The sequence below is a fragment of the Diceros bicornis genome, chromosome 24, assembly GCF_020826845.1.
Source record: "Diceros bicornis minor isolate mBicDic1 chromosome 24, mDicBic1.mat.cur, whole genome shotgun sequence".
Classification (NCBI taxonomy): Eukaryota; Metazoa; Chordata; class Mammalia; order Perissodactyla; family Rhinocerotidae; genus Diceros; species Diceros bicornis.
The window spans coordinates 45,306,215-45,330,768 of NC_080763.1; the positions used below are offsets into that span (position 1 = coordinate 45,306,215).

Here is a 24,554-nt window from a genome sequence, read left to right on the forward strand (position 1 = left end):
AATTCTTTCTCGCCCCTGCCCTAGCCCTCCCTCCGTCTGCGATGCCCTCGCGGGGCCTCTCCCCTAAGCTGCTCTGGCCGCCTGGCCTGACACTTATTTAGTTTTGCCTCTCCAGCCTTAGACCCTCCGGGAGCCCCGGGATGTCCCAGACCCTTCCGCTGGGCCCGCACCGGCGGGTGCGCCTCCCCCTCCGGCCACTGGAGGGCGCTGAGCGCCGCCGCACTCCCGCCGCGCTGGGGCGGGGTGGGCAGGCGCGTGCGCGTGCGCGCGTTGGGATGGCGCGACCCCGAAAGCCCGCCCCTCGGAAGACCCGGACAGTGTCCGGAGCCCCAGATGGGGCGCGGGGAGGCGTAGAGGCCCTGCACCTTGGCGCCCACAGCCATCTGTGCCCTCGCGCAGCCCCCTCGGACCCACAGGGCCCGGGGTTTCCATTCCTCCATCCACCAACACGGCAGCGCCGCCCGCCGTCCGGCCGCTGGAAGCCTGGAAGCCCTGGGCCTGCGAGTGGACCCGGGGCGCTGTGGTGGGAGGGACGCGGGAGGCCGGGTAGAAAGGTCTTGGAATTCGGCCAGACAGAATTGCAAATAACCTTGGACCTCGGGGGCTTCGTTTCCTGAGCAGAAGATGCTCACCTGCTCACCTGTAAGAACTGAGAGAGTCCAGGAGGCGGAGGCGCCTGCCAACCAGCGGCCGCGAGAACAGGGAGGGGCGGGCTGGCCCCCAGGAGAGGCCGGGAGAGGATGGGGAGGTATTTGTGATGCCCTTGTAGGGCGGCTTGGAGTGGGGGGCAGGGGAGACATTCCAGGAGTGGCCACCTGAGCAAGGCCTGGGGTGGGAGGGCTCCTGGTGCACCCCCGGACCAGGGAGAGGGGTGGCGCCCCTCGAGGGTGGGGCAGGGGGAGCAGCGGCTGCAGATGGCACGACCACTCTCATGCCCTGGATGAAGTCAGGACCTGGTGTCCGCGAGGGTGAGAGAGGAGCAGCGGAGGCTGAGGGGCTTCAGTGTGGCCTGTTGGCAGGCAGGGCTGGAAGCCCTCCAAGCCGGGGCTGTCTTACCACAGGCGGATGGGTGGGCTTCTCCTCGTTGCACTTCTGCTAAATCTTTTTTTTCTGTGTGAGGAAGATCAGCCCTGAGCTAACATCTGCCAATCCTCCTCTTTTTGCTGAGGAAGACTGGCCCTGGGCTAACATCCGTGCCCATCTACCTCCACTTTATATGGGACACTGCCACAGCATGGCTTGACAAGCGGTGCGTCGGTGCGCACCCGGGATCCGAACCGGCGAACCCCGGGCCGCTGGAGCGGAGCGCGTGCCCTTAACCACTTGCGGCACCGGGCTGGCCCCACTTCTGCCAAATCTTTTCTGCCCCCTGCGAACCCTGCTCTCCGGAGGCTCCTGCCGCCAGACTCTGTACCCACTCCCTGCTCTGCTGCAGACACCTACTAATGCTGGGTCACTGGCTCCCAACCCATCTTCCCTGGTGACCCCTGCGTCCGTCTTCCAGGATGGTCTATCCCGGTCTGGCCTGCCTGTTCTTTGGCCTCCTTCTGATGACCCCACCCTGGCCTGCCCCTGCCATGGCTGCCCCCAAACCTTGTTTTCACCAACACCTGCCCCCTCCTCGTGCCCCAGGGTCCTTCTGTCTGACTGCCACCACAGCGTCTCTCAGCCTGCGTGCCCTCCACCGATCACCTTGTCGCCATCCGGCCTCTCAAGCCCGTGCCCAGCTTCACTCCCTCCATTCTTGCCTTCCCTTACCCACCTCTGACTCGCCTGGCAGAACACAGCCTGGCCCTGTACTCAGCTGCCCCTGCCCTCATCCATTCACTCATTCATTCGTTCCACTATATACTTTCTTCACACCCCCAGCCTAGCATGTCCCCCCACATCTGCTCCCCGTCTGTGTCCCCATCATCCACTTGGACATTCAAGCCAGAACTCCTGAAGGGGGCGTCTTGCCGGCCTCCTCCCCCCACCCACTCCCCCCTCACCCACTCAGCCATCAGTCCTGCTCACTCTGCTTCCCAAACCTGGCTGGATGTCCCAGGGGTAGCTTTCAGGGTCTGCCCAACAGGCCCAGGAGCCTGCCAAGACTTGAGAGCCAATAGTGGTGACACCAGGAGGGAGCACCAGGGATGGGACCCATCCTGGCACTCCAGACGTGCCCTGCCAGCCCTCCGGGGTGGGGCTTCCCACTTGGCAACACTTACTCTCACCCAAACTTTATGGATCACTGGTGCCGGCTTCTTCGCAGTGGGAGGAGTGGACGTGCAAACTGATCGTTACAGCCTGAGTGACGTCAGCTGGCCAGGGAGAGCGTGACCGAGGTGGGGTGGGGGCCACAGGGGAGGGCTTCCCCAGGCAGTGCCATATCAGAGGGCCTCCGCTCCCAGCAGCCACTGCCCTTTCTCTGGTGTACCTTGGTCTCCGTGGACAGTGCCTCCCCCCGGGAGAGTGGGTAGATGCCGTGAGGTCAGGGTGGTAAGGCCACCACAGCAAGAAAGCTGGGACCAAGGAGCACACAGGGTGGGTGCCGGGCCTGTCCCAGCTTCCTGCCCCTCTGTGCTTGAACTGCCATTCCAGGGGCCTGTCACCTGCAGCCACAGAATGTGGCCATGATGCATTTGACTGCAAGGGACAGAAAGACCAAGGAACAGTACGTGGAACAAGGGGGAAGTGACCTGCCTTCCACAGGCCAGGCTGGCTCAGTGGCCCACCCAAGCCACATGGCCGGCTCTGTCTCCGCCACACCTGCAGACATCCTGTCTCCATCAGGAAGAGGGGCGCAGGGTCAGCGGTCAAGGGATGTGCCACAGGTGCCTTTGTCCCTTTTACACAGCTGCCTCAGGAGCCCCGGCCACTGCCTTCATCTCACTGACCAGATCTGGGACACGTGGCCACCTCTGGCTGCAAGGGGGCCTGGAGAGGTATTTTTACCCGGACACGCTGAAGCCCAGAACACATGGGGATGCCATCAGAAGAGGGCAGGACGGCTGTTGGGTAGGCACCCAGGAGGGTCTGCCAATGTCCCCAAGGCACTGCTGTGTGATTCCCGGTGGCCCTCTCCAACCTCCTGGCCCCTGCCGTGAGCTGCACTGTGCTTCCTTCTGCCCCGCGCCTGCCCCCAGGGCCTCGGCTCCATCTGGTCCCTCAGCTTCAGCCTCACTGTCTCCTCCATGGCCGGGCAGCTGCTGCTCTGCCTCTAAGACTGTTCAGATACCTCCTCCCAGTTCCTCTCCCAAACCCGCTAGAGAAATAAAAGACGTTCAGCCAATGAAATGCTGTGCAACTGTTAACCAAAACGTGGCCAATTCGAACAGACTGATAAGGAAAGATCTCTGTTGTGGGTTGCATTGTGTCCCCCAAAAAGATGTGTTGAAGTCCTCCCCCCAGGTGCCTGTGAATGTGACCTTGTTTGGGATCAGGGGCTTTGCAGATGTTATTGGTTAAGATGGGGTCATACTGGAGTAGGGTGGGCCCTTAAGCCAATTACTGGTGTCCCTATAAAAAGGGGAGACGTAGAGTCACACAGGGGAGCAGGCCATGCAGAGATGGAGGCAGAGATTGGCAATAGGCCTACGAGCCAAGGATTGCCGGCCACCACCGGACGCTGGGAGAGGCAAGGAGATTCTCCCTCAGAGCCTCCAGAAGGAACCAATGCTGCCTACGCCTGAATTCCAGACTTCCGGCCTCCAGAACGGCGAGAGAATAAATGTCTGCGTTAGCCACATAGTGTGTGGTATTTAGTTATGGCAGCCCTGGGGAACTCCTGCAATCTCCAAAATAATTGTCAAGTGAAAAAAGCAGAACAGAAGAGTCAGTACCCAGCGTGCTTTTCGGGGAGCATGGATGTTCCACGTGCTGGGGGACTTGCCCAGGATGCCAGGATGTCCTCCAGGAACGGGAGGCGGGCCTTGGCTCCGGGGAGGGGCACGCCAGCTGGGGACAGGGTGGGGACAAGGTTTTCCTCTTCACTGCACAGCCTGGATTCCGTCTGCATTTTTACTTTTTACCATGTTAATATATTACTTACTCCAAGTAAATATATATTCAAATCAGGGAGAAAATAAAATGTCAAAAAATTCATAAAGACCCCAGACCTCTCCCACCCCTCCTCCCACCCGGATTAGTGTTGTAACTTCCAGCGCTTGGGGCTGGGGGTTGGGGGGGACCCTGGTTTTGAGCATTTGCCTGGTTTCAGAGGAAAGAGGAGGGAGAGGCCAGGGGACCTCATGGGGGAACGAGCTGCTGCCAGGGACCCCAGGGAGGGGACGGCTGGGTTAACAGAGCCTGTGATGTGCCTGAGGACACCCCACCCTGGGGCCACCAGCCAGCCCTTTCCTGGCCTCTTGTCCCTGGAGACAGCAGACAAGCCCAATGTCACAGGCTGGTGCTGGGGATTAAGTGGAGTGTGAAGGCACAGAAGATCTGGCACTTACCTGGAGGGAAAGTGGGGGGCCTCTCTCCTGCCCTCCCCTGCAGGTGGGCGGAGCTTGTTGGCTCAGCAGTTGGGAAGGAAAGAGCCTCCATGCTGGAGACTTGGGTGCCCAGGATTGACTCCAGCAGGCTGAGCAGAAGTGGGGGTGGGTGGAGAGTAACACACCCCTTTGACAAACGAGGCCTCCTCCAGGGAGCCCTCAGGAATCTCTTAGGCTGGGGTAGGTCTAGTCTCAGATGGCCAGATCCATTCACCCTTCAGAGCTCCACTTAGACCTCCCCGCCTCCGGGAGGCCATTTCTGGCCGCAGCTGGTGTCCCTCTCTGTGCCCTCAGCACACCTCGGGACTGCCAGGGAGCTCACACCAGGCTGGGTGACCACAGACATCTGAGGCGTGTTTGCTGAGCGGCTCAGGCTTTGTCCAGCATGTTTGTGAGCTTTACTCACAAAATCCTCATGCCTTATTAGCCCCATTTTGCAGATGAGGAAACTGAGGGTCTAGATGTTCCCTGGAGCTTGCTCCAGGTCACGCAGCTAGGTCTGCAGGTCTGCCACCAGGGCCCCAGGGCACACAGACCACCAAGCCAGCCCCTCTGACTCCAGGGAGGGGGTGGGGAATGAAGCCCCTTCCTCTATGATGCACAAATAAGCACCCTCTTAAAAAAACAGAATTCTTTATTCCCTCGGTGGTTTCTGAACAACGACACCACTACACAGGGTGGGTGTCTTGTCTTCCTCGAGCACAGTCTGCCTCCTGGGAGAGCCGGTTACATTGCCCAAGAGGCTGAGCCCCACTCAGGGAAAAGGAGGCCACAGTCACCTCCAACCCGCGCAAGATCATTCACCTCCCGGTCCAACCACTTGGCCGCACCGTCCCGGATGTGCCCGGGCTGCCCCAAGCTCACGCCACAGGCCCGGCTTCTAATGACAGCCCTGGAGCCTTGGACTCAGATCCCCCTCGGCCTGGAGGGCCCAAACTGGCCACACCTGTGCCTGCTAACAGGCCCTTCGTGACCTCACAGAACACGGGGCACTGAGATGGCCTGGGAAAGACACCATTTGCTAGGGAGTGGGTTCCCATACGGATCTCTCTGCTGACCCCTCTGCACACCTGGGGAACCCTGCTGGTGGGCGTGGCCCAGAGCTGCAGAGATCAGCTGACACATGTCCCCATCTTACAGATAGGCAGCCTGAGCCCCAGAGGGTGCCGACTTGCCCTTGCCACTGCTCTGCTCCCACTGGACGGTGCTGCCCACCCCCCCCCCCGCCTGAGCCCCTAGGCTAATACGGAGCCTCCAGTAGGTCCCATGGCTTCTTAGTGGGTCCTGGGTCACCCTCCAGGGGGAGTGGCAGTAGCAGGGGCATCCCCAGCAGCACCATACGGAATCGCTGGGGCGCTTCAGCACAGGATTCAGTCATACGACCAGGAGGCGTCTCAAGCTGCCTCTCTGTCCCTAACACAGACCACAGACCCGACAGGTGGCCAAGTGTCCCTGGGGATCCGCCAGGCGGAGGACTTGCAGCGAGTCACCGGGTAGCCCATCAGTAGGTCATCAGAGACCCGGTGGTGGTGGTGGCTGGGATCCCCAGGGAGGGCTGGGGTCTCGGCTGGGTTTCTGGAAGACTCCAAGGAACAGCAGCAGGTTCAGTGCTGGGCGCTGCACGATACCATCTCTGAGCGTCGTGACTACAGTGTGGGTATGAGGATCCCCATTTCACAGCTGAGAACACTGAGGAGGTCAAGTTTGTGGTCAAGGTCACCCAGGGGACGAGAGAAATTCAACCCAGGTCTGATGGAGCCCACAGCCCACGGCGTCTGGGCGTCTGGGCAGGGCGAGCGGCTGGGGGCCGATGTACGTCCATGTTGCGTTTCTGAAAAGCGGCCCTGGGGGAGGTCGGGCCCATGGGGCCGGCGGCGGGCGTCACAGGCTGGAGGGCTGGGCCAGGGCGGGCCCCGCGGGGGCCGCAGGGGCGGCGGGCACAGCGTCGCCCTCGGGCCGGGCCTCCTCGCCGCGCGCATAGGTGAGCACCACGGTGACGGTGGCGAAGGTGGCGGCGTTGACGGGGAAGGCGCGCAGCAGCGTGGAGGCCAGGCCGCGCGTGAAGACGCGCCAGCCCTCGGCGCGGTAGCTCTGGCGCACGCAGTCGAGCATGCCCCGGTAGCGCGGGGCGCCCCGCAGCCCGTCGGCCTGCAGCCGCGACTTGACCACGTCCACGGGGTAGGTGGAGAGCCAGGACAGGATGCCCGACGTGCCGCCGGCCAGCAGCAGCTTGGGCACCAGCAGGCGGTCGCCCGGCTCGCAGCCCAGCGCCCGCGTGAGCACGTCGTAGGCGAGGAAGTAGACCCCGAAGCTGGGCGTCTCGCGCAGCAGCGTGGACGCCATGCCCCGGTTGACGCCGCGCAGGCCCTCCCGCCGGTAGATCTGCGCCAGGCAGTCCAGCGAGCCCCGGTAGGTGCGCGCCGGGCCCGCGGCCTGCAGCTGCAGCCGCGTCTTGGCCAGCTCCATCGGGCAGCAGATCACGCACTGGATGGCGCCCGCCGCCGCGCCGGCCAGGAACTGGTTCAGCGGCGAGTCGCGGCCCAGCGCCCGGAGGGTGTTGCCCTGCACGCCGAACACCAGCGCGTTGATGAAGGTGAGCCCCATGAGGGGCGAGCCCAGGCCCTTGTACAGGCCCAGCACCTGCGGGGCAGAGATGCATCAGCTGCGCTCCCACTCAGGGCCTGGGGCGGCCCAGCCCACCTCCCGAGGGCCCTCCATGCAGGTGGCGGCCGACCCAACCCCAGCCCACCCCAGGTGCTCATGAGGATTGGAAGCAAAGTCCTCAATCTAAGAGGCCTGGGTATTCATTCACACCTCCCCATTTCCAAAGTCCTGATTTGCCCAGCAGTCCCCTGACACCTTCTCTCCCGGCTCTGTGGTCTGGGGCCCGCAGCGTCCTAGAGGCTGGTTCCCTGCCCACCCCCACCTGCCCCAGGCCCAGGCCACTCACACTCTCCTGTCTGATGATGGACTGGAAGCAGTGCAAGGTCCCTCGGTACTGGGGCTTCTCCATGCTCTGGACCTGAAGCCGCACCTGGAAGGAGAGGGCCCAGTGGAAAGTGGGCAAGCCGGGGCCAGAGCACCCAGCTCCCTTGGCCCAGCACTCTGGACAGCTGGGGGAGGCTCTCTCCAGGAGGCCTGAGGCCGGACCCACGAGGCAGGGAGCCAAGTAGCTTTCTGTGGCTTTGGAATTCCAGGGTGGGGTGGGGCTGGGTGTCCGAGCCTCATCAGGGAGGGGTATCAGTGGGCAAACAGCCACAGAGAGCGCCAGCTGCAGAGGAGGCAGTCTCCGGATCTTAGACAATGGACGCTATGCCTCTTGTCTCACCATCTCTGCACAGCATACTGACGAGGGCACAAAGCATCTCCCCACTGTCTGGGTGGCAAACCATGGCCAATGCCAGAGGGGCCCCAATCTAGTGTCCCATCACACAACTCCCTGCATCAGGGGCTGGCAGCAGGGAATCCTGCTTGGTTTCTGCCAGGAGACCCTCGTGAGGACAGTGGTGATCAGTTAGTAAAGTGGAGACAGGAGAGCAGCTGACGGGCTTCTTGGGAACGTCAGCAACTGCAGGGCCTGGGGGGTCAGGCCCAGCCACCCTTGGAGCCCAGCTGTCCAGAACCTCTTGTTGTGAAAGCGTTCTTTGTTGACCGAGAGCTTATCTGCGCTTGATACGCAGGGCCCACAGTGTGGGATGGGAGGCACATTTCCTGAACTCGAAATCCGTATCACGGGGCTGGGGGGTGAGCTAAGTTAAGTCACACTCTCAGGAGCTGGTCCCCAGCTCTGACTCAGAATTCATTATTATAGCCGGGGCCATGGCGTGGGTATCCCTCTGTGCCGGGCAGCACCAGAGGGGCTTTGCACACAGTAATCACTGGCTGAGAGGCGTTCGGTCACTCCCATTTCAAAGACTGAGGCTCAGAGATGTTTTGCAACTCACTCGGCCAAAGCTGTCCTCTCTGGGGACATGAGCAGCTGTGGTGGTCGGGGCCAGGGTGGGGTGGGGGTGCTGGCTGGTGAGACTAGGTGGACCTTCTATTGGTGAATGATACACAGCAAACGTCTTGTAAAGAAGAGTCCCGTCTCTGCACACGAGGACCTTAACTGCAGACCGCTGCTCTGAGCAGCAGCTGCAGTGGTTCACCCCAGCACCCCTTCCCACCCTGACTGCCCAGCTCTGCCAGGACCTGGCAGGGGAGGGGCGAATTTTCAGAGACAAGCAACACCGCTCATTGAACTTGAATACATATTACCACCATGAGCTCTGGCTCAGGTTGTTTTTGTGATTCGAGGTTTTTCCTTTTCCCTTCAATGTTCTGTGGTCTCTGTTGGGACATTTTTCTTCTTCCTACGGCCCCCGACACTGGCACTAAGAAGGCTGTGTCAACAGAAAGCATGTGAGTGGAGCTGTCCCCTCCTTGGGTGGGATTTGCGGACCCCCAGGCAGCATCTTTAAGTCTTTGCAGGTTGGACACTGTTTCTGGCCCACAAGGGACCACAGATGCTCCTCTCCCCTTTGTTCCTGACCCCTGGGTCTGGGATGAGCCCCTGCGATCCGGACCAGGTTTAGGGGTGAAATGTGGCCCATTGGTCCCAGTCTTGTAATGTCTAGCGTGGAGGTTCTTAACATTTTGGGGTGACAGGATCTTGTTTGAGGATTGAGGGACCTGACCCAGGAAAAGTGGTCATTCACACACCAGCCCAGGAGGCTCCCAGCTGCCCACAGGGCTGGGAGACCCCAACATGAAGACCCCCTGATCCAGAGGAGACTGATTTTTCTCGACCAGCCCCATCCGGGCCCCCACCCAGAAACTGAGCTGGGCCCAAGCTCACTTCCCACCCTCCCTGTCCCCTGCTAGTCCCAGAGGGAACTCGGGGTGGAGTGGGGTCCCGGCCCGGGGCTGGTTCAGGACAGAGAAGAGAAGCGTCGGGTTCACCTGGTCTGTACTTACTAGCGCTCTCCAGGGTGAGGCTTACGCTCATCTACAACAAAGTTACACTTTGCTATGGATGGAGACAGCCCCTAGCTCAGAAAGTAAAGGCGGTTAAAACAACACAACATTTCAACATCGCATCGGGGTGCGGAGCCCCGCCGCCAGCCCTGGCCTCCCGCCCCTCCCCCGCCCCGGGCGCCGGGCTCGGGGTCCCTGATCCCTGTCCTGTCCGTGAAGCAGGACAGAAGGCCGCCTTCGTACAGAAACATGTGTGCAGGCAGTGCCTGAGGACAGTGGCTTTGGTTTTGGGCACAACAGAGGAAAACCAAATTTTGGACTCAAATTTTGGTCCCGAGGGCCTGGAGGAATAACCTGCGAACATCCCGGCCATGAGGCAGTGTGGACTGACATGGAACATTCCGGAGCACGGGTCCCATTAGACGAGGTTCAGGAAAAGGCAAAATGGAGCACGTTGTCAGAAGTTAGGATGGTGGGTGGCTGGAGGAGGGGAGGGGAGTTGTGAGGAGGGAGCGGGGGCTTTGGGGGGCTGGCCTTGTTCCGCTCCCCCCAGGCGTGTGCTTCACAATCATTCACCGATTTTACACTTAGCATGTGTGCACTTTTCCACATGTGTTAAATTTCAGTTAAAACAACAACAATCACCGAGCGAGGAAGTAAATCCCACTTTTGCCAAAAGCAAGGAATCTATTTGGGTCTGTGTGCATTTCTGTTTTTCAGTAGAAATCATGAACAAGGGTTGGGGGAAAGGATACATAAAGGACTGTTTTTTCTTTTTAGTTTATATGTCTCTATTATGGTTAAAATTTTTTTACAACCTACATTAACTTTGTAGTAGGAAGCCAACCAAAAAAATGTGTATGGACCTGATGATTAAAACACATTTAAAAAATGTCGCATGCCCACGGCGGGCACTGTGGTGGAGGGGGATTCTGAAGGCAATGCACCAAATTGAAAACGGATGTGTCTGGTGGAAGGAAATAATTTGCGTTTCTCCGTTTCCCAATTTTCTTTTAATGAGAATGTTTAACTTTTATAATGGGAAACAGCCAGTAAAAAAATGAGGCCATTGGTGATACAGCATTAAATTAAACCAAATGAGTGTGCTCCACGCTCGGCACAGTGTAATCGTGTGCGAGCCCATGGCTGTGACAAGAGGGCTCACAGGGTTGAGTGACAGTGGTGATTAGAGGGGCAGGTTTTCTCCCCTTCACAATCAAAAACTCAGCTGTTTAAGAGAGGTTTGCCCAGGTGTGATGCTGGTGGACCACAGTGGCAAAAAAAAAAATGGTCACAAGTGGATTTCCTCAAAGACCACCCTCCAGGTGCCAGGTAAGGGGGTCCCAGGGGCAGGAACCCAGTGGGGTGGAGAGGCTCCTGCACGCAAATTACTGTGGGAGCTGCTGGTCACGGCTCAGGAGCTGAGAGAGGTGGAGGCACCAGGACAAAGTGCTCCCCAGCCTGGTGGGGACTGACTGAGGGACCAGGCGGGACTGCAGAAGGCCTGGCCAGGCCCCAGCCGAGTCACAGCCTGGAGAGGCCTCCGCAAAGCTGGGCTGAGGAGGTGAATCGGAGGTACTTCTGGGCTGGACGGCTTCAAGAGGCATTTAAAACACATGACCACAAGATACAAACACAGTGTAACGTGGACACTGCCAGGCTGTCCTGGGCTGCTCCGGACTTGGGCAGGCTTCACGGGGCGGCCAGCTGGGCAGGGCCGGGCAGTCGTGTGGACAGGCTCCCCCAGGGCCTCGCTCTTGGCAGGCCCATGTCGGGAACTCAGGCTGCCGTGTGGCCCTTCCACCTCCTCCACAAACTGGCCTACAATGGGATGGAAGGAGAACTGTGCTCTTCAGAACCAGCGTTTCACCAACACGAACTCTCCTGTGGAGGCCAGGCACCACGAGGGCCTCAGTCACCTTGCCCAACCCCTCATTTTGCAGCTGCGAACATCTGGGCCCAGAGGTAAAGTGACTGGCCCACGGTCACTCAGTAGGTCGCCGGGAGGGGCCCTGGACCTGCACCAGGCCCAGGGACAGAGCTTTTTAAGGTCAGAGCCAATGCGTAAGGCCAGGCCCTCATGCCTGTGCTGGAGGAAATCCCAGCCCTAAGTCCATGAGTCCTTTTCTTGGTCAGGGAACACCTGAGTTCCTGAAAAAAGAGGAGACGGGAAGGAAGTCACCTCGAACCCAGCTAGGATGGTGACCTTGCCTTCACTGTGCCCTTGCCCCAATGGGAAGAGGTGCCAAGTTCAGCATTTACAGCAGGACACAAGGTCCAGCCTAGTGCCTTGCTGCTCCCAGCCCGCCCTGGCTCCCAGGTGAAGCTGGCAAGGCAGGGTCCCGACTTGGCTAGTTCAAGACATCAAACCCCAACAACAGGAAAATCCTGGTTGGGAATTTCCAACTGGAGAACGTAGATTTCCTTGGTTTCCATCCTAACGGAAGGCCTGAGAACCTGGAACAGTTAATCTAGGTGCGGGGCTTATGGAGGAGGAACTAAGGGCCTGCCCCCGGGCCACTCTGGAGCCACAGACACCTCCCAGGTGCTCACCAGCCCTTGGGAAACGACTCCTCGGTTCCTCAACAATGACAGACACCGCTCTGTGAGGATCACGTGCATGGGAAATACTGACAAGTTGTGATTTGTCAGTCTTTCTGTATTTTCTGTGAACTTTTCTTTCTTTCAAGAAGACGTCTGGAGGAATTCTGCGTAAGAAGAGTGTGCGTGTCCCCCGCTCTGGGTGAGGGGAGACCTGCCCTTCGGCCCCTCGGTCTCAGCTGGCCAAGCCCCAGGGTGGACCTCCAAGTCCAGCCCCAGCTGGGAGATGCAGGGACAAACCCAGGAGGGAGCCCACCTGGGCCTAGGCATCACGGAGACCCCGGATTCCACCTTTATTCTGGAACCTGCAGGACCCCTCGCAGGCGCTCCCGAGGTGGTCACTGGAAAGAGGCCTCCAGCCGGCCAGACCCTCGGGCTCTCTCCAGTGTCTGACCTCCACGGGGGCCTCAGAACACAAACTATGACAAGACACTCACCTTGACAGTGTCAAATGGGTGTCCCACCAGCACGCCTGCCACACCTGGAAGAAGAGAGGACTTGTGACCCAGATGCCCCGGACACCTGCAGTGTGGGGCGGGGCCGGCAGGAGCACTGCGCAGGGGCTGTGGGACTGGACAGGAGACACGCTCACCTGCCCAGTGCCGGGCGCACCCGTGAGCTGCTGATGCTGATGGCTGGGGGAGTGGGCGTGGGGGGACCTTGAGGGGGACATCACCAGGGTCAAGCCAGGATCTGTCCAACTCAAAGCTGCTCTCTCTCCCTTGACCCACAATGGAGCCGGACGTGCTCTTTCTAAGAGGATCCCACTGCTCCCAACACCTCCCGGCATGGGCTCGGGGCTGCAGGGACTTTGGACTTGGGGCTAGACCCTCACCCAGATTTTCATTTTCCCTCTGGCATGTACCAGAGGGTCAAGCTCACAAAGGCCTCGGTGTCTGAGCCCCTCTCCCCTCACCTGCACAGGTGTGAGCACTGACCTGCCCCAGGGCCACCCCCGGGATGCGCTGACCCAGGACCTGACACGTCGCAGGAGCTGGCTGACAGCTCCCTTCCCTGCGTGGGAGCCGCCTCATGCTCGGGGAGGCAGCTGTGACTCTGTGGTCATGCTTGGTCATCATCAGCCCTGTCAAAATCTGGTCTCCCCGAAGGACAAAGCTCACCCCTCCATGATGGCTCACAAACACGTCTCAGGGTCCTGCGTGCTGTGTGGGTTGTCGACATCCCTGTGAATCAGGCAGCCTCATCACCCCACTTCACGGAAGGAGAAACTGAGGCTCAGTGAGGTCAAGTAACTGCCACACCAACCACAATGCTTTCCTCTCTACAATTTCATGTGTGGACATCTTCAAGTTCTCCTTTCATTGCTAGGAGTGTTTATGTATAATTACAACAGCTAACATTTGTTGAGTAACAAACAGTAACATTTCCACCTGGTTATTGTTCTTAGTTTTGTATGTGTTCTAATTCTCCCTCTTATAAACCTGTCAAGAAAGGACTGTTGGCCCATTTTACAGATGAGGAAACCGAGGCACAGAGCAGTATTATGTCTACACTACACAGCTAGTAAGTGGTGGAGCTGGGATTCAAACCCAGACCTTCTGGCCCTGGTGCCCTCTTCCTTAGCTACTCATCTCTCTTGCTCCCTGGTAGAGCTGGTGACCATGGCAGTGGATGCCCAGCGGTTGGTGGGAGTTAACTATGCTTCTTCACAAATGGTATTTTTTATCTTTATGTAATGTCCTCTTCATCTTGCTTCATGCTTTGGACCTGAAAATCCACATTGTTTGATATTAACTTTGTCAATCCGGTTTTCTTTTTGGCTACGTATGCCTGGTATAGTTTTGTCCGACTCTTAATTTTCAACCTTTTCTTACTACTTTGTTTTAGATGTTCCTGTAAACAGCTGGGTTTTGGTTTCTGCCCCACTCTGAAGCAGTCTCCGATTCTGCCAAAACAACAGAGAGATCTGACACGATTCCATCTTATTTTATGTGGATGACTTATTTTACTCCTTTTTCTTCCCACATTTTTGCTGGTTCAGGCAAATTACTATTTCTCCTCCGAATGTCGGGGCTCTACTCCGATCAACTGCCATTCCACTGGAGCCTTTCTTGATTATCTCCCTCAGATGTAACACATGGGGGAAGTGCCCTCTGAATTCCAGTTCATCTGCAAAATCCATTTCTTCAATGCCATCAGGAAGAGTTCTGTGCTCTGGCAAGGTTTCCGGCCCATGTCATTAGGGTGGCAGTGTCCTAGAATCTTCTGGCTTCCAGTGCCACTTGCAGATGAGAAATCTGCTGCCAGTTGGTTTCTTCTCCTTTGTCAATAATTTATTTGTTCTGCCAGGAAGCCTCTGAAACTTTATCTGTAGCTTTCAGGAATGTCACCAGGTGACGCCAAGGGTGTGTCTTTTTTCTTTAAAATAACCCTGCCTGGAACTCCACCAGCCCTTTCATTCCGCTGATTTGCCTTTTTCTGATCAGAGGAAATTTCCACTATTATGTATTCTTCATATTCATCATCTCCAGACCTTTTTCTCCTTCTGGAACCCCTAACACTCACAGGGGGATGAAGAGATATCCCCCAGCCTGTCTTTTCCCTCGAGACTCCTCTGTCTGTGTCTGGTCTTCTAAGGCATGTTGGTTTCTGTCTTTTGAGATCTACCTTCTTTTTCATTTCACGTTTTGAATTTTCTCAATTTGAAAATCCTAGTTCTAAAACCTCTTTTCTTGGGCTGTAACTGGATCCTTGGGTTTTAGAAACCTAAGATTTGCCTGGGGTGTGCTGCTTAGCCTTCCTTCTCTCTCCAGCTGTGGGACCCTCCGGCCCTCTGTCCCCCTGCAGCCAGGCCCTGCTGTGGGGTCCCCTTCCTGTGGGTGGATGGTTTTGCCTCTGGCCCCAGGCTTGCCCAGGTGCCAGCAACAGCCTTCATCAGCCTCTGGATGGGAGGGACAGACCCTCACCCACCAGCCTTTGTTGGGAGGCCCCACACAAGGACTCCAGGCATTTGCAGTCCCACTTTCTCTCTTGATTGGTTCAGTGCCCTCAGGCAAAGGGCTGGGTCCCTCTCACCCAGAACATTCCCATCCACAGAAACAGAGTAGGCTGTGGGTCCTGCCTCCATCAGGGCCTCCAGCCCCCAAAACCTTATTATCCTTTTAACCTCAGTCACCTTGAGAGCCAGGAAGCCCTGCCATCTCCCTGAGAGGACACTGAGAGCTACAGTCACAGCAGCAGACGTGGCCCCAGGCTCCCAACTCCAAAGCCAGTGCCCACTGCCCAACATAGGCTGGGCTCTCAGGGGCACCCCCATCCCATGACCCTCCAGGGCAGGAGGAGGGGCCACTGGCCTGGAGACACCTGGCAGAAGAGGTGGTGGGAGGGGACATCAGGATGACAGACCTGTCCTCCCCACACGGGGCCCCGGGCCACGGTTGAGCTTCTCTCTGCACCTCCTCCTATCCATGCCCGCAGCAGGCAGACCCTCAACCAGAGCCCAGGAGCTATGTGGGCTCAGGACCTGGGACTGACCCCTGATGGGGGAGGGCGGAGAGGCACTGGACTCTTCCACCACGCGAGGCCTCCGGGGATGCTGTCAATCAAGGCGCAGCCCCGCCTCCCCCAGGGTGAGGTTGAACACGTGACCCAGACTCAGCCAATCAGAGGTGAGGTACCGTCCTCCCTCCTGGGAATCTGAATTAAGAGCGACCTCAGGCCCCAGGGAAAAGCACAGCCATCATCCGTACTGAGCCTCCAGGCCTTGAGGAGCCCAAACCCGAAGGAACCAGGCCGGGGCCTCTGGGGGCCAGGCGCCGAGGTGGGGGTGCCGCCCGTGCATGGTCCCTGGACGGCCCCTCTGCACTGGCTAGGCTGTGCCAGGGGCCCGGAATGTAGGCCTGGGACACAATCAGGTCGCTGTACCATGGGCCGGCGCGGAGGCCCTAGAGTCTGGGGGAAGGGGAGAGGTCAGCCCCCATCCGCCCCGCCTGGCCCTGCCCCGTCGGAGGAGTACACAACGTGATTTCGTACCAGTCTGTCCACTTCTCAGGGCCTAGTTTCTTTCTTTTTTTGTGTGTGTGTGGAAGATCAGCCCTGAGCTAACATCCATGCCAATCCTTCCTGTTTTTTGCTGAGGAAGACTGGCCTGGGCTAACATCCGTGCCCATCTTCCTCCACTTCATATGGGACCCTGCCACAGCATGGCCTGACAAGCAGTGCATCCGTGCACCCCGGGGATCCGAACCCTGGCCACCAGCATCAGAGTGCTCGCACTTAACCGCTATGCCACTGGGCGGGCCCCAGGGCCTAATTTCTCCTGGGTCAAATAAGACCAAGAGAGGGTCCCTGAGGTTGGGGGCTGATGACCCTCTGTCCCCTCCCGTCTCTGCTAACACATTGGAGAAGTAGGTGGGCACCATCTGCCCCCGGCTTGCACCTGGACTGGGTGGGGCAGCCGAGGGTGGGGTGGGTTGAGAGGGGTGGGGGGACAGGGATCACAGACGGACAAGAGACGATGATTGCGCCTACAGCTCTGCAGGGTGCTGGACCCTGGCCTCACCCCAACCCTGGGGCCTGGACAGGATCTCTCCCAGGTGGGCTTGGTGAGGATGGGCAGAAGGCATTCCAGGCAGGGCCCTGCGTGAGCAAGAGCCCAGAGGGACTGAACACGTGTGTCTGGGGGTCTCTAAATAGGCCTGGCCCTAGGATGAGTATTCCTATCCCAAACCTCACAGATTCCAGGACACATGCACAAATACAGAAGGCAACCTGGCTCTCTGCGGAAAGAACCCACACTCCCCAAGAAGTTGGAAAGGGGCGTTGGCCCTGGGACGGAGCCACCACTGGAGGTGGGTAGAGGAGGGTCTGGGGCCCAGGAGGAGCCAGCAGGCATGGTGGCAGGCGCTGAAGGGCAGTCCTCCGGGAGGATGGGAAGAGCAGAGAGTGGGATCAGAGGGAGGGGTAGGGGGAGTTGAGAGCTGTATCCACAGAGGCAGACCCCTCCAGTCTCCTCTGGCACCCTGGGCTTAGGAGAAATACTCCACCGATTTATCAGAAGTCTGTGGTTTCTCCCCCTCCGGGAAGCTCCAGCCCGCGGTTTCCTGGGCGCTTCTCCCCCTCCGGGAAGCTCCAGCCCGCGGTTTCCTGGGCGCTTCTCCCCCTCCGGGAAGCTCCAGCCCGCGGTTTCCTGGGGCTTGTTGGGTAACCGTCCGGGAAGTTCTTAAATCCCTTCTCACTTATCACTTCCCTGGCACCCGCCCTCCTCCACCAGCCTCCTCTCGCTCAGAGCAGGAAGTGCACGCAGGGCACGCCACTGGTCACTCCTCTTCCTCCAGGGCGCCTACCGCTGGCAGGTAGCTAAGGGCTTTATTGGAGCCAAATCCAAGCGGAGGAAGAGCCAAAATGAGGGCAGGTGTCGGAGGAGAGAAGCGCCCGACGTCGGGCCTTGGGAACACCCAGCCAGCCCTCTGCGTGAGGCAGGACTGGCCACGTCAGTCAGCTCATCCCTGAATCCGTGACAGCTAAACCTGGCTCCCAGTTAATACCTGTTGAATAAATTAACTCTCTACGTAAAAGCAGAGAAACTGAAAGACAAACAGGGAAGTGCCCTGCCCCACGTCCACGCCCGCGGTCACGGTCGGCGACGGCAGAGCCAGGACTGCACACTGACTCCGGCCCTCCCGGGGACACAGGATCGGGGAAGCCCCCCGCGCCGAGGCCTGGCCTCGGTGAAGGTGCCCCACGCCGGTGGGCTGGCGCACGCGGCGTGTCAGGCCCACTCCTCCACCCGGGTGGAGTCCGCCCCCCAGCAGCTCACTGAGCCGCGTGGGGGGGGGCGGCGCGTGACTCGGCGCCTGGGGTCCGGCCGGCGCCTTTCAGTGCCCTCCAGGCCAGCCCTCTAGGGGGTCGTCAGGTAGCCCCAACCCTGCCTAGACTGCTGCGGGGGAGGGGGTGGAGCCAGCCCAAACTCCTCCGGCCCAGGGAGGGGCTGCTGCTCCGGGTGGGCGCGGGCTGAGGATGGGGGAGGGGGTGGGAAAGATGCGCCGGGGCCTCAGCATCCGCCAGCCTAGGGCGAGGAGGGCGCAGGGGAGCATCCTCCTGGCAGTCCCCGCCTCCGCCAAGCCACGGTGCTGCCCCGGGGCCCCAGACTTCCCGTCCGAACGTGCCCGAAGGACACTTGCCCTCGCCGGCAGGGCGCTAGACGCCCTCGGGCCTGATGTCAACCCACGCCCACGAGAGCCACGTGAGACAAGACCTTTGTTATCCCCATTTTACAGACGAGGAGACTCCCGCCAGACGAGCGCTTGTAGGGGAGCTGGCCTCCCTCCCCGGACGCCTCGCTCCGGCCCCCGAGAGCCGGACGCCCGGCGTCCCTGGTCCCCGCGCGCGCCCCGGCGGGACCCTCCCGCTTCCTTACCCCCAGCGCATCCAGCCAGGAAGTCGAGCGCCATTGCCGGGGCCCCGGAGAGGCCGCTCCTCCTCCTCGTCCTTCTCGCTCTCCGGTCCCTCGCCGGGCTGGTCGCCGTCGGGGGCCCCCCCGGCTCGCTGGGCTGGGACTCGGCCTGGCCGCCGCCTCCTGGCGCGGAGACCCGGGCAGGCGGGGGTCGGGGGGCGGCGGCGGCGGCGGCAGCGGCTCAGCGCGCGGCTCCTCGCCCGGCACACGTCGCTCGCTGTCGTCCGCCTGCCGCCGGTGGTTCCTCACCTCGGGCCGCGCGCCCCGCCCCTCGGGCCGGCCGACCGGGCTCGGGCGGGGCGCAGAGCGCAGCCAATGGGCGGGCGAGGCGCGGACAACACCCCGGGGCCTGCGTGCCGCCGCCGCTCCTCATTGGCTGGGCGTGCACGGGTGGGGGGCGGGGGGAACAGAGCTGGCGGGCGGGGGAGGTGCGGGGCGCTGCAGACAAAGAGTGTGCTTCTTGCGCCCGCCCGCGCCGCCCGGGAGGGAGAGGAAGCCGGGTGTGCGCCGGGGCGGGATGGTGGGGCCGGGCCCGGGACCCCACGGCCTGCGCGGCCCCGGAGCCTCCCGGCGTGCGGGATGCGGGCCAGCTGGGCAGGGGGTCGGGTGGGGTGGTGCGCTCGCTCTGGACTGGGCCCGGGACCTGGGACCTGGGTCCCGATCCCGACTCCGCCGCCGAACCTTAGCGTCCTCGCCTGTATAATGGGGACTGCTGCGAGGACGGCGTGGAGCGCCGGGACCCCCAAAGCCTGCAGGCTCGGACACGACGAGTTGTCATACTCCTCGGGCTGCCTTGGATCGTCCCGCCTGCGCGCCACCCTGGGTGGCCTCTGGGGCTTCTGGCCGCCTGGCCCGCCGCGCGGGGTCTCAGGGTCTGAGCGCTCCGGCGTTTCGGGCGGCGGGGAGCGAACTTGAAAACGAAGCGGGCCGTGGGGCCGAGGCGGGGCAGGACCGCGGGGTCGCGGGAGCCGCGGAGGGTTGTGGAGCGGAAGAGGTTCCTGGACGGGGCGGCACAGGCCAGACCGGGGCGCGTCCTTTGGCGGCGGCCGGGGCGCTGTGTGGCCGGAGGGGGCGGGCGCCGGGCCGCGGCCTGGGAGGGGGCCGGGGGCCGGGGGCCGGGGCGAGTCAGACGGAGGGGAGGCAGTGAGTGAAGGCGGAGAGGTGGGAGCGCGCTCGGCCCCGGTCACCGTGGGTGGCTGGGCGGCAGGAGGAGGAGGAGGAGGAGGAGGGGGTAAGTAGCCGTCGCGTCCACCGCCCCCCCCAGAGTCCTTGAGATTGACGGTGGCCAGGGACCCCTCCCTGGTCCCGGGGGAGGGTCTGGGTCAGCGATTTCCCCTCCCCTCCTTCCCCAGCGCCTCGTGAAGTCCGGCTTGTCCAGTTGCGGCTGGGTTTGGCCGCGTGCTTTCTCCTTGGCAATGAGAGTCAGATACACCCTCAGGCCCGAACCCAACTTCCTTCTTCACTGTCCTGCAGTCAGGACCATACCTTGCCGCGTCTGGGTTCCAGATCACACGGGTCTTTTATTCTCATTTTACCGGTTCTGAAATCAGGGTGGGGATTACAATGGATATGTATCTCATAGACAAGTTTTAAAGATTATGTGTCTTTGGTACCAGGGCATATACATCAGGCACATGTAGGTAGTGAAGCATGGTGAATCAGAGGCCACTGGGAATCCAACCTTCATGTGTGGTTTCCTTTTATTCTTCTTAGAATAGAAATAGAATATTCGTTAAGCAGAGACCCAAACCCAGGTCTGCTGACTCCTAGTCCAGTGCTCGTGATGGCTAGTGGGCCCTGAACTAGGAGTCTGGAGGCCTGAGTTTGAATATCGCCAGCCACTGACCCAGCTTGTGCCTCAACAAGGCAGGTGGGGGTGGTGGGAGTGTGGCCCATGAGCCAGAAAAGCAGTAGCGTTGAACCCCCAGGACAAGCCCAGACCCCAAGAGTGGCAGTAGTTGACTGTGGGGATAACCAGGTGGCTGGAGGCCGCCCGGAGGCCACCGTGATTAAACTGGACAACCCACATCCAGGTGACTCACTCCTAGGAGCAGGGTGTTCCTGGGTTGCAGAAGCCTCAGGAGGTGAAGGACAAACCCCTGCAGCTTCCGTCTCTGCTTTTGGAGGTTTGAGAGGAAAGTACCTCAACAGGGCAGTAAGTCAGTAAATTATTGTGGAACAATTGATGAGGAGTCGAAGACAACCTGCTTTGTTTTGTTTTTAAGAGAACGCACGTGCCTTTAGGTTACTGTCGTGCTTGGAGCAGGTTGCATGAACCCTGACTCCCTAGGGGTCTTTGGAAGGGGCCCGGCAGCCTGGGATACAGTAGGCTCTCAGTCCTTGCGCTTCAGAAAGCCCCTTGGAAGGAGGCCCCGTTTGGGCAGCCCCTGCAGGGATCCAGGTGAGGGGGCTGATGGAGGCAGCAGTGGGATCCTGCAGGGCCTGGGAGGAGGTGAGATGTGAGGCCTCTAGCTGTGCATCCTGCAGGGAGAGCTTTTAGTTGGGGCTGGTTTGGGTGGAGCTGGTGTTCAGGCTGGGGCTTGGGTTTGGGGACAAAGGTCCAGTATGTGGGGAGCAGGGGAGGGGTGGGGTCTGCCCACAGTGGTCTGCCACAGAGCCCTGGGACTGTGGGTGCCAGGGGGCGACCTCCCACCGGGAACACCCCAGGGCAGGTCCAGAGTCTGTCCTGTTCATGCCAGGGCCTGCTCGAGTCAGCATTTGGGGGGGATGTAAGGAAGGGGTGAAGGCAGGCCCTGGGAGGGCCTGGGGTCACTCGTGTGTGGAGCTGGGTTTTGAAACTGAAAAACCACATCTCTCCCAAAAACCACCTTTCCCTGAAGAGGTGTGTATTTCCCTGCTGCCCAAGAATCCTTCGCTCGGATGTGCCTGGTGTGGGGACAAGGCGGACCCACCTCCCTGACCTCCAGGGGCTCCCACGGCAGCTGGGGAGAGACCAGAAAGGAGAAGTCATTGCCAAGTAAATGCGTACGTGACGCCCATGTCTTGGAGCCTGCATCATTACATCAGCAGTTGGGTCTGAGTCTGTTGTTCTAGTTCATTTCCTGATTCCTGAGGATAGAATTACAGCACAGAATGTGCTTTTTCAAACTCCTCATGTGTTGAGCCGCAGAGCCCCAGGCCCCGCCCCCTCCCAGGGAAGGCCGCGCTGCAGGGCTCTTCTCAGACCCCAGCCGTGGAGGGGCAGGAGGGGCCCAAAGCCAGAGCAGTTGGAGGACAGGACAGCAAGGGGGTAGGGAGTGTCACAGGGGATCAGCGATCAAGCCAGGCCTCTGAAAAGTGTGTGGGGGAGTTTTTATTTTGTACAGCATTTGTAATTTCTTACACAAGGCAGGTTCAGTGTGGGAAAATTAGAAACACCAGCAGGTAAAGAGGAAAAGGAAGTCGCCTCCATTCTCCCCAGCCTGGAATCTGTTGAGTTCAGTGACAGGAGGCTGCCTGGACCTGGGGTGGGCCAGAGAGCAGGGCTGGAGCTCAGGGTACCACAGGGCGAGTGGGGTGGGGTGTGCCAAGCATCGGCTGTGTAGACCTGGGGAATGAGGCTGTGCAGGAGGAGAGTGCAGGGTGGGGGTGCTGGGTGCCAGGGGCTGTATAGTTCTAGCATGGGAGCTACCTGAGCAGGTCCCAAAACTCCTGGGCAAAGACTGGTGGGGAGGACAGGGCTGTCAGCTGGCTCCTCTCACTTGGAATAAAACCCAAGCTCAGAGCCTCTGAGCCCAAGGTGACCTGGCTGCAGCCTCATGCCCCAAGCTCATTCCTACCTCAGGGCCTTTGCACTGGCTGCTTCCCCAAACTAGGAAGCTCTCCCACCCAGCTTTGCACAGACCATCAGGTTCCTGCTCAATTCTCACCTCCTCTAAAGGGGCTTGGCTGGCCTTCCCTGTGAGGGAAGCCCCCACCACATCCCCATGCCATGCTCTCTTTCAGCTCCTAGAGTGACATTTGTTTCTGTGTTTGTCACCTCTCTCCACTGCGGCAGGGACGTTCTCTGTCTTCTTTACTACCACTACACAGGGCCCGGCACACAGTAGGTGCTCAATAAATGTTGGGGCTGACAGAGTCACACTTCTCCAGGGACATGTGGTCTGTGAAGAAGAGGTGAGGGGTGGTGGAGGTTCTGGGTTATAAATTTTTCTCAAATGTATTTTTAGAATTAAAAACATCAGAAACAAAGTTCCTCAGTGCTGGGCCGCAGTTGCTGTGGTCAGGACCCTGGAGATGCTGGGATGGGGCAGGCCTCTCCTGGGCTGGGCAGTGTGTGTGCAGAGCCAGACCGCTGCCCTTTCAGTTTTGACTCAAGAGTGGGGGTCACTCTCCCAGCCCGGCAGGGGGTGAGCAGGCAGCTGAGGAGCCCAGCCCGGGTGAGGGGATCCAGGCTCTGGCCTGTCTTGCCGTGTGGTCCAGGCCACAGGTTTCTCTTCTCTAGACCTCTGGGATCGGAGAGTGGAATCCTGCAAAAATGCAGATTCCAAGGCCCCACCCCAGACCTAAGGAATCAGGCTCAGGGAGGAGGTGGGGCAAAGCCGGCATTTAAACTGGCCTCTTCGGGGGTTCTCGGGTGGCCTTGGCTTCCCCGGGTTGAGACTGTCTCCCAGGACAGGTTTAGGAAGCTCTGACTCAAACAGTTTTGCTTTTAAATCTCAACTTGGACCCTCCTGGTTTGTGACCCTGTGAGCCTTCTTTGCCTCGGGTTGGCTGTCTATAAAATGGGTTTGGGAGGATTCTAGGGGCCGTTGCCGGTGAAGGAGCTCACGTGGAGCCGGCTCAGAGCCGGGGCAGACCCGGCCTGCAGCTGTTCTTCCAGAGCAAGGTGCTCTGGCTCCCTGCCTTTGGCTGTTGACACCTCTGCAGGAAACAGAAGATGAGTTGGTTTAATTAGACCACGGAGGTACTGAAGGGTTTCCTAAGGGCATCTTCAACTTTCTAGGCCTTCGAGGGGAATCCCAGCCCTGGAAGGTCCCCCAATGGCTGCTGAAGACGTGCAGTGAACAGGTGGGTGGCCTGGTGACAAGGGCCTGGGGACCAGGCTGTTGGTGTGCGTCCTGGCGCTGAGGAGAACCAGCTGTCTGCTGGGTCTCTCTGCTGTCCAGTGTATCTCCGGCCTCTTGTCCAGTCCACGCTGGGAGTGACTTGGCCTCTCCACTGAGTGAGCCTGCTCTGGGCCTCAGACGGTGGAGGGCCTGGGACCCCTTGGGGACAGCCAGCCATTGTCCTGGTGGCCCCTCAGCCTACCGTTGGGTAGACTTTGAGCAACTCACTTCTCTCAGTTGAATTTAGTCAACCCCAAAGTTGCCACCATGCTGCGTGGGGTTCTTGCATCTTCGTTCAGCTGGGGCTACATCCCCACGTGAGCTGTGGGCCTCCCGCATGCTTGGTGCCATGCAGAACCACTTAGCCTTGCAGTGGGCCAGGAGGCCCAGGGGAGAGAGGCTCCAGCCAGATGATGAGCTGACCAGAAACTCAAGATGGGAGCAGTATAAATAGACACACGGCAAATGCTTCCAGTATAAAAATAGAGCCAAGGAGGGCCGGCCTGGGGGTGCCTCGGACCTGGAAGGCCGAGGGGTGGTCCCCAGCTTGGGTCGGGCCAACTGGTCAGGACAGAGGGGCCGGGCGGGAGGAACTTAGCCAAGTGTCATGGACATGGCGTGCGCTTGCTGCTCACTCAGTCGTCGGAGCGGCGCACAGGCCTCATGGAGCCCACTGTCCGGGCCAGCCCTGGGCTGGCGCCAGGGCCAGGCGTGAGCCGCCCCCTGTGCCCTCTGGGGGCTCCCGCTGTCACGGTGGGGGACGGCTGGGTGAGCAGGCTGTCCCAGGCCTCCAATCAGATCAGTGCGAGCAGGCACTGGAGAGCCGCGGCCAGAGGGGGGCAGTGTGCCCCAACCTGGGCCCCAGTGGGAGTGGCAGGGTGAGTGGAGGGGAGGGGGGAGCAGGCGGGAGAGGGTGGGGCGGCGGGCAGAGAACAACGTGTGCTGAGCCCGGAGGCCTGTCGAGAAAGTCCTGACGGTCGCTGACGTGGCGGGCAGGCCCCCGGGGAGCGCCGGAGGCAGGCGGAGACGGGGAGCGAGAGAAAGCCCTGCGCATCC

The 24,554-nt window shown here is 60.1% G+C and overlaps 2 protein-coding genes across 11 annotated transcripts; both read right to left on the reverse strand.

The window, feature by feature from the left end:
• Positions 1 to 5,711: 5,711 nt before the first annotated feature.
• On the reverse strand, positions 5,712 to 18,649 carry SLC25A29 (solute carrier family 25 member 29). Of its 10 annotated transcripts, none has more exons than XM_058567694.1 (6): positions 18,415 to 18,649; positions 11,988 to 12,516; positions 9,789 to 9,914; positions 8,736 to 9,505; positions 7,429 to 7,512; positions 5,712 to 7,118 (listed from the first exon to the last, which is right to left on the reverse strand). In XM_058567694.1, the coding sequence occupies exons 4-6, from the start codon at positions 8,877 to 8,879 to the stop codon at positions 6,360 to 6,362; spliced, it is 987 nt and encodes a 328-aa protein (XP_058423677.1). In that variant the 5' UTR covers positions 8,880 to 9,505; positions 9,789 to 9,914; positions 11,988 to 12,516; positions 18,415 to 18,649; the 3' UTR covers positions 5,712 to 6,359. The 10 variants fall into 10 exon arrangements, with proteins under 10 accessions (XP_058423677.1, XP_058423676.1, XP_058423679.1 ...); XM_058567693.1 differs by having other exon boundaries at positions 9,789 to 11,585; XM_058567696.1 differs by having other exon boundaries at positions 12,473 to 12,516; positions 18,415 to 18,431.
• A 46-nt stretch (positions 18,650 to 18,695) lies between these two features.
• Positions 18,696 to 21,450, reverse strand: LOC131421188 (uncharacterized). The gene is made up of 2 exons (XM_058567910.1): positions 21,440 to 21,450; positions 18,696 to 19,749 (listed from the first exon to the last, which is right to left on the reverse strand). The coding sequence occupies exons 1-2, from the start codon at positions 21,448 to 21,450 to the stop codon at positions 18,696 to 18,698; spliced, it is 1,065 nt and encodes a 354-aa protein (XP_058423893.1).
• Between the last annotated feature and the right edge of the window lie 3,104 nt (positions 21,451 to 24,554).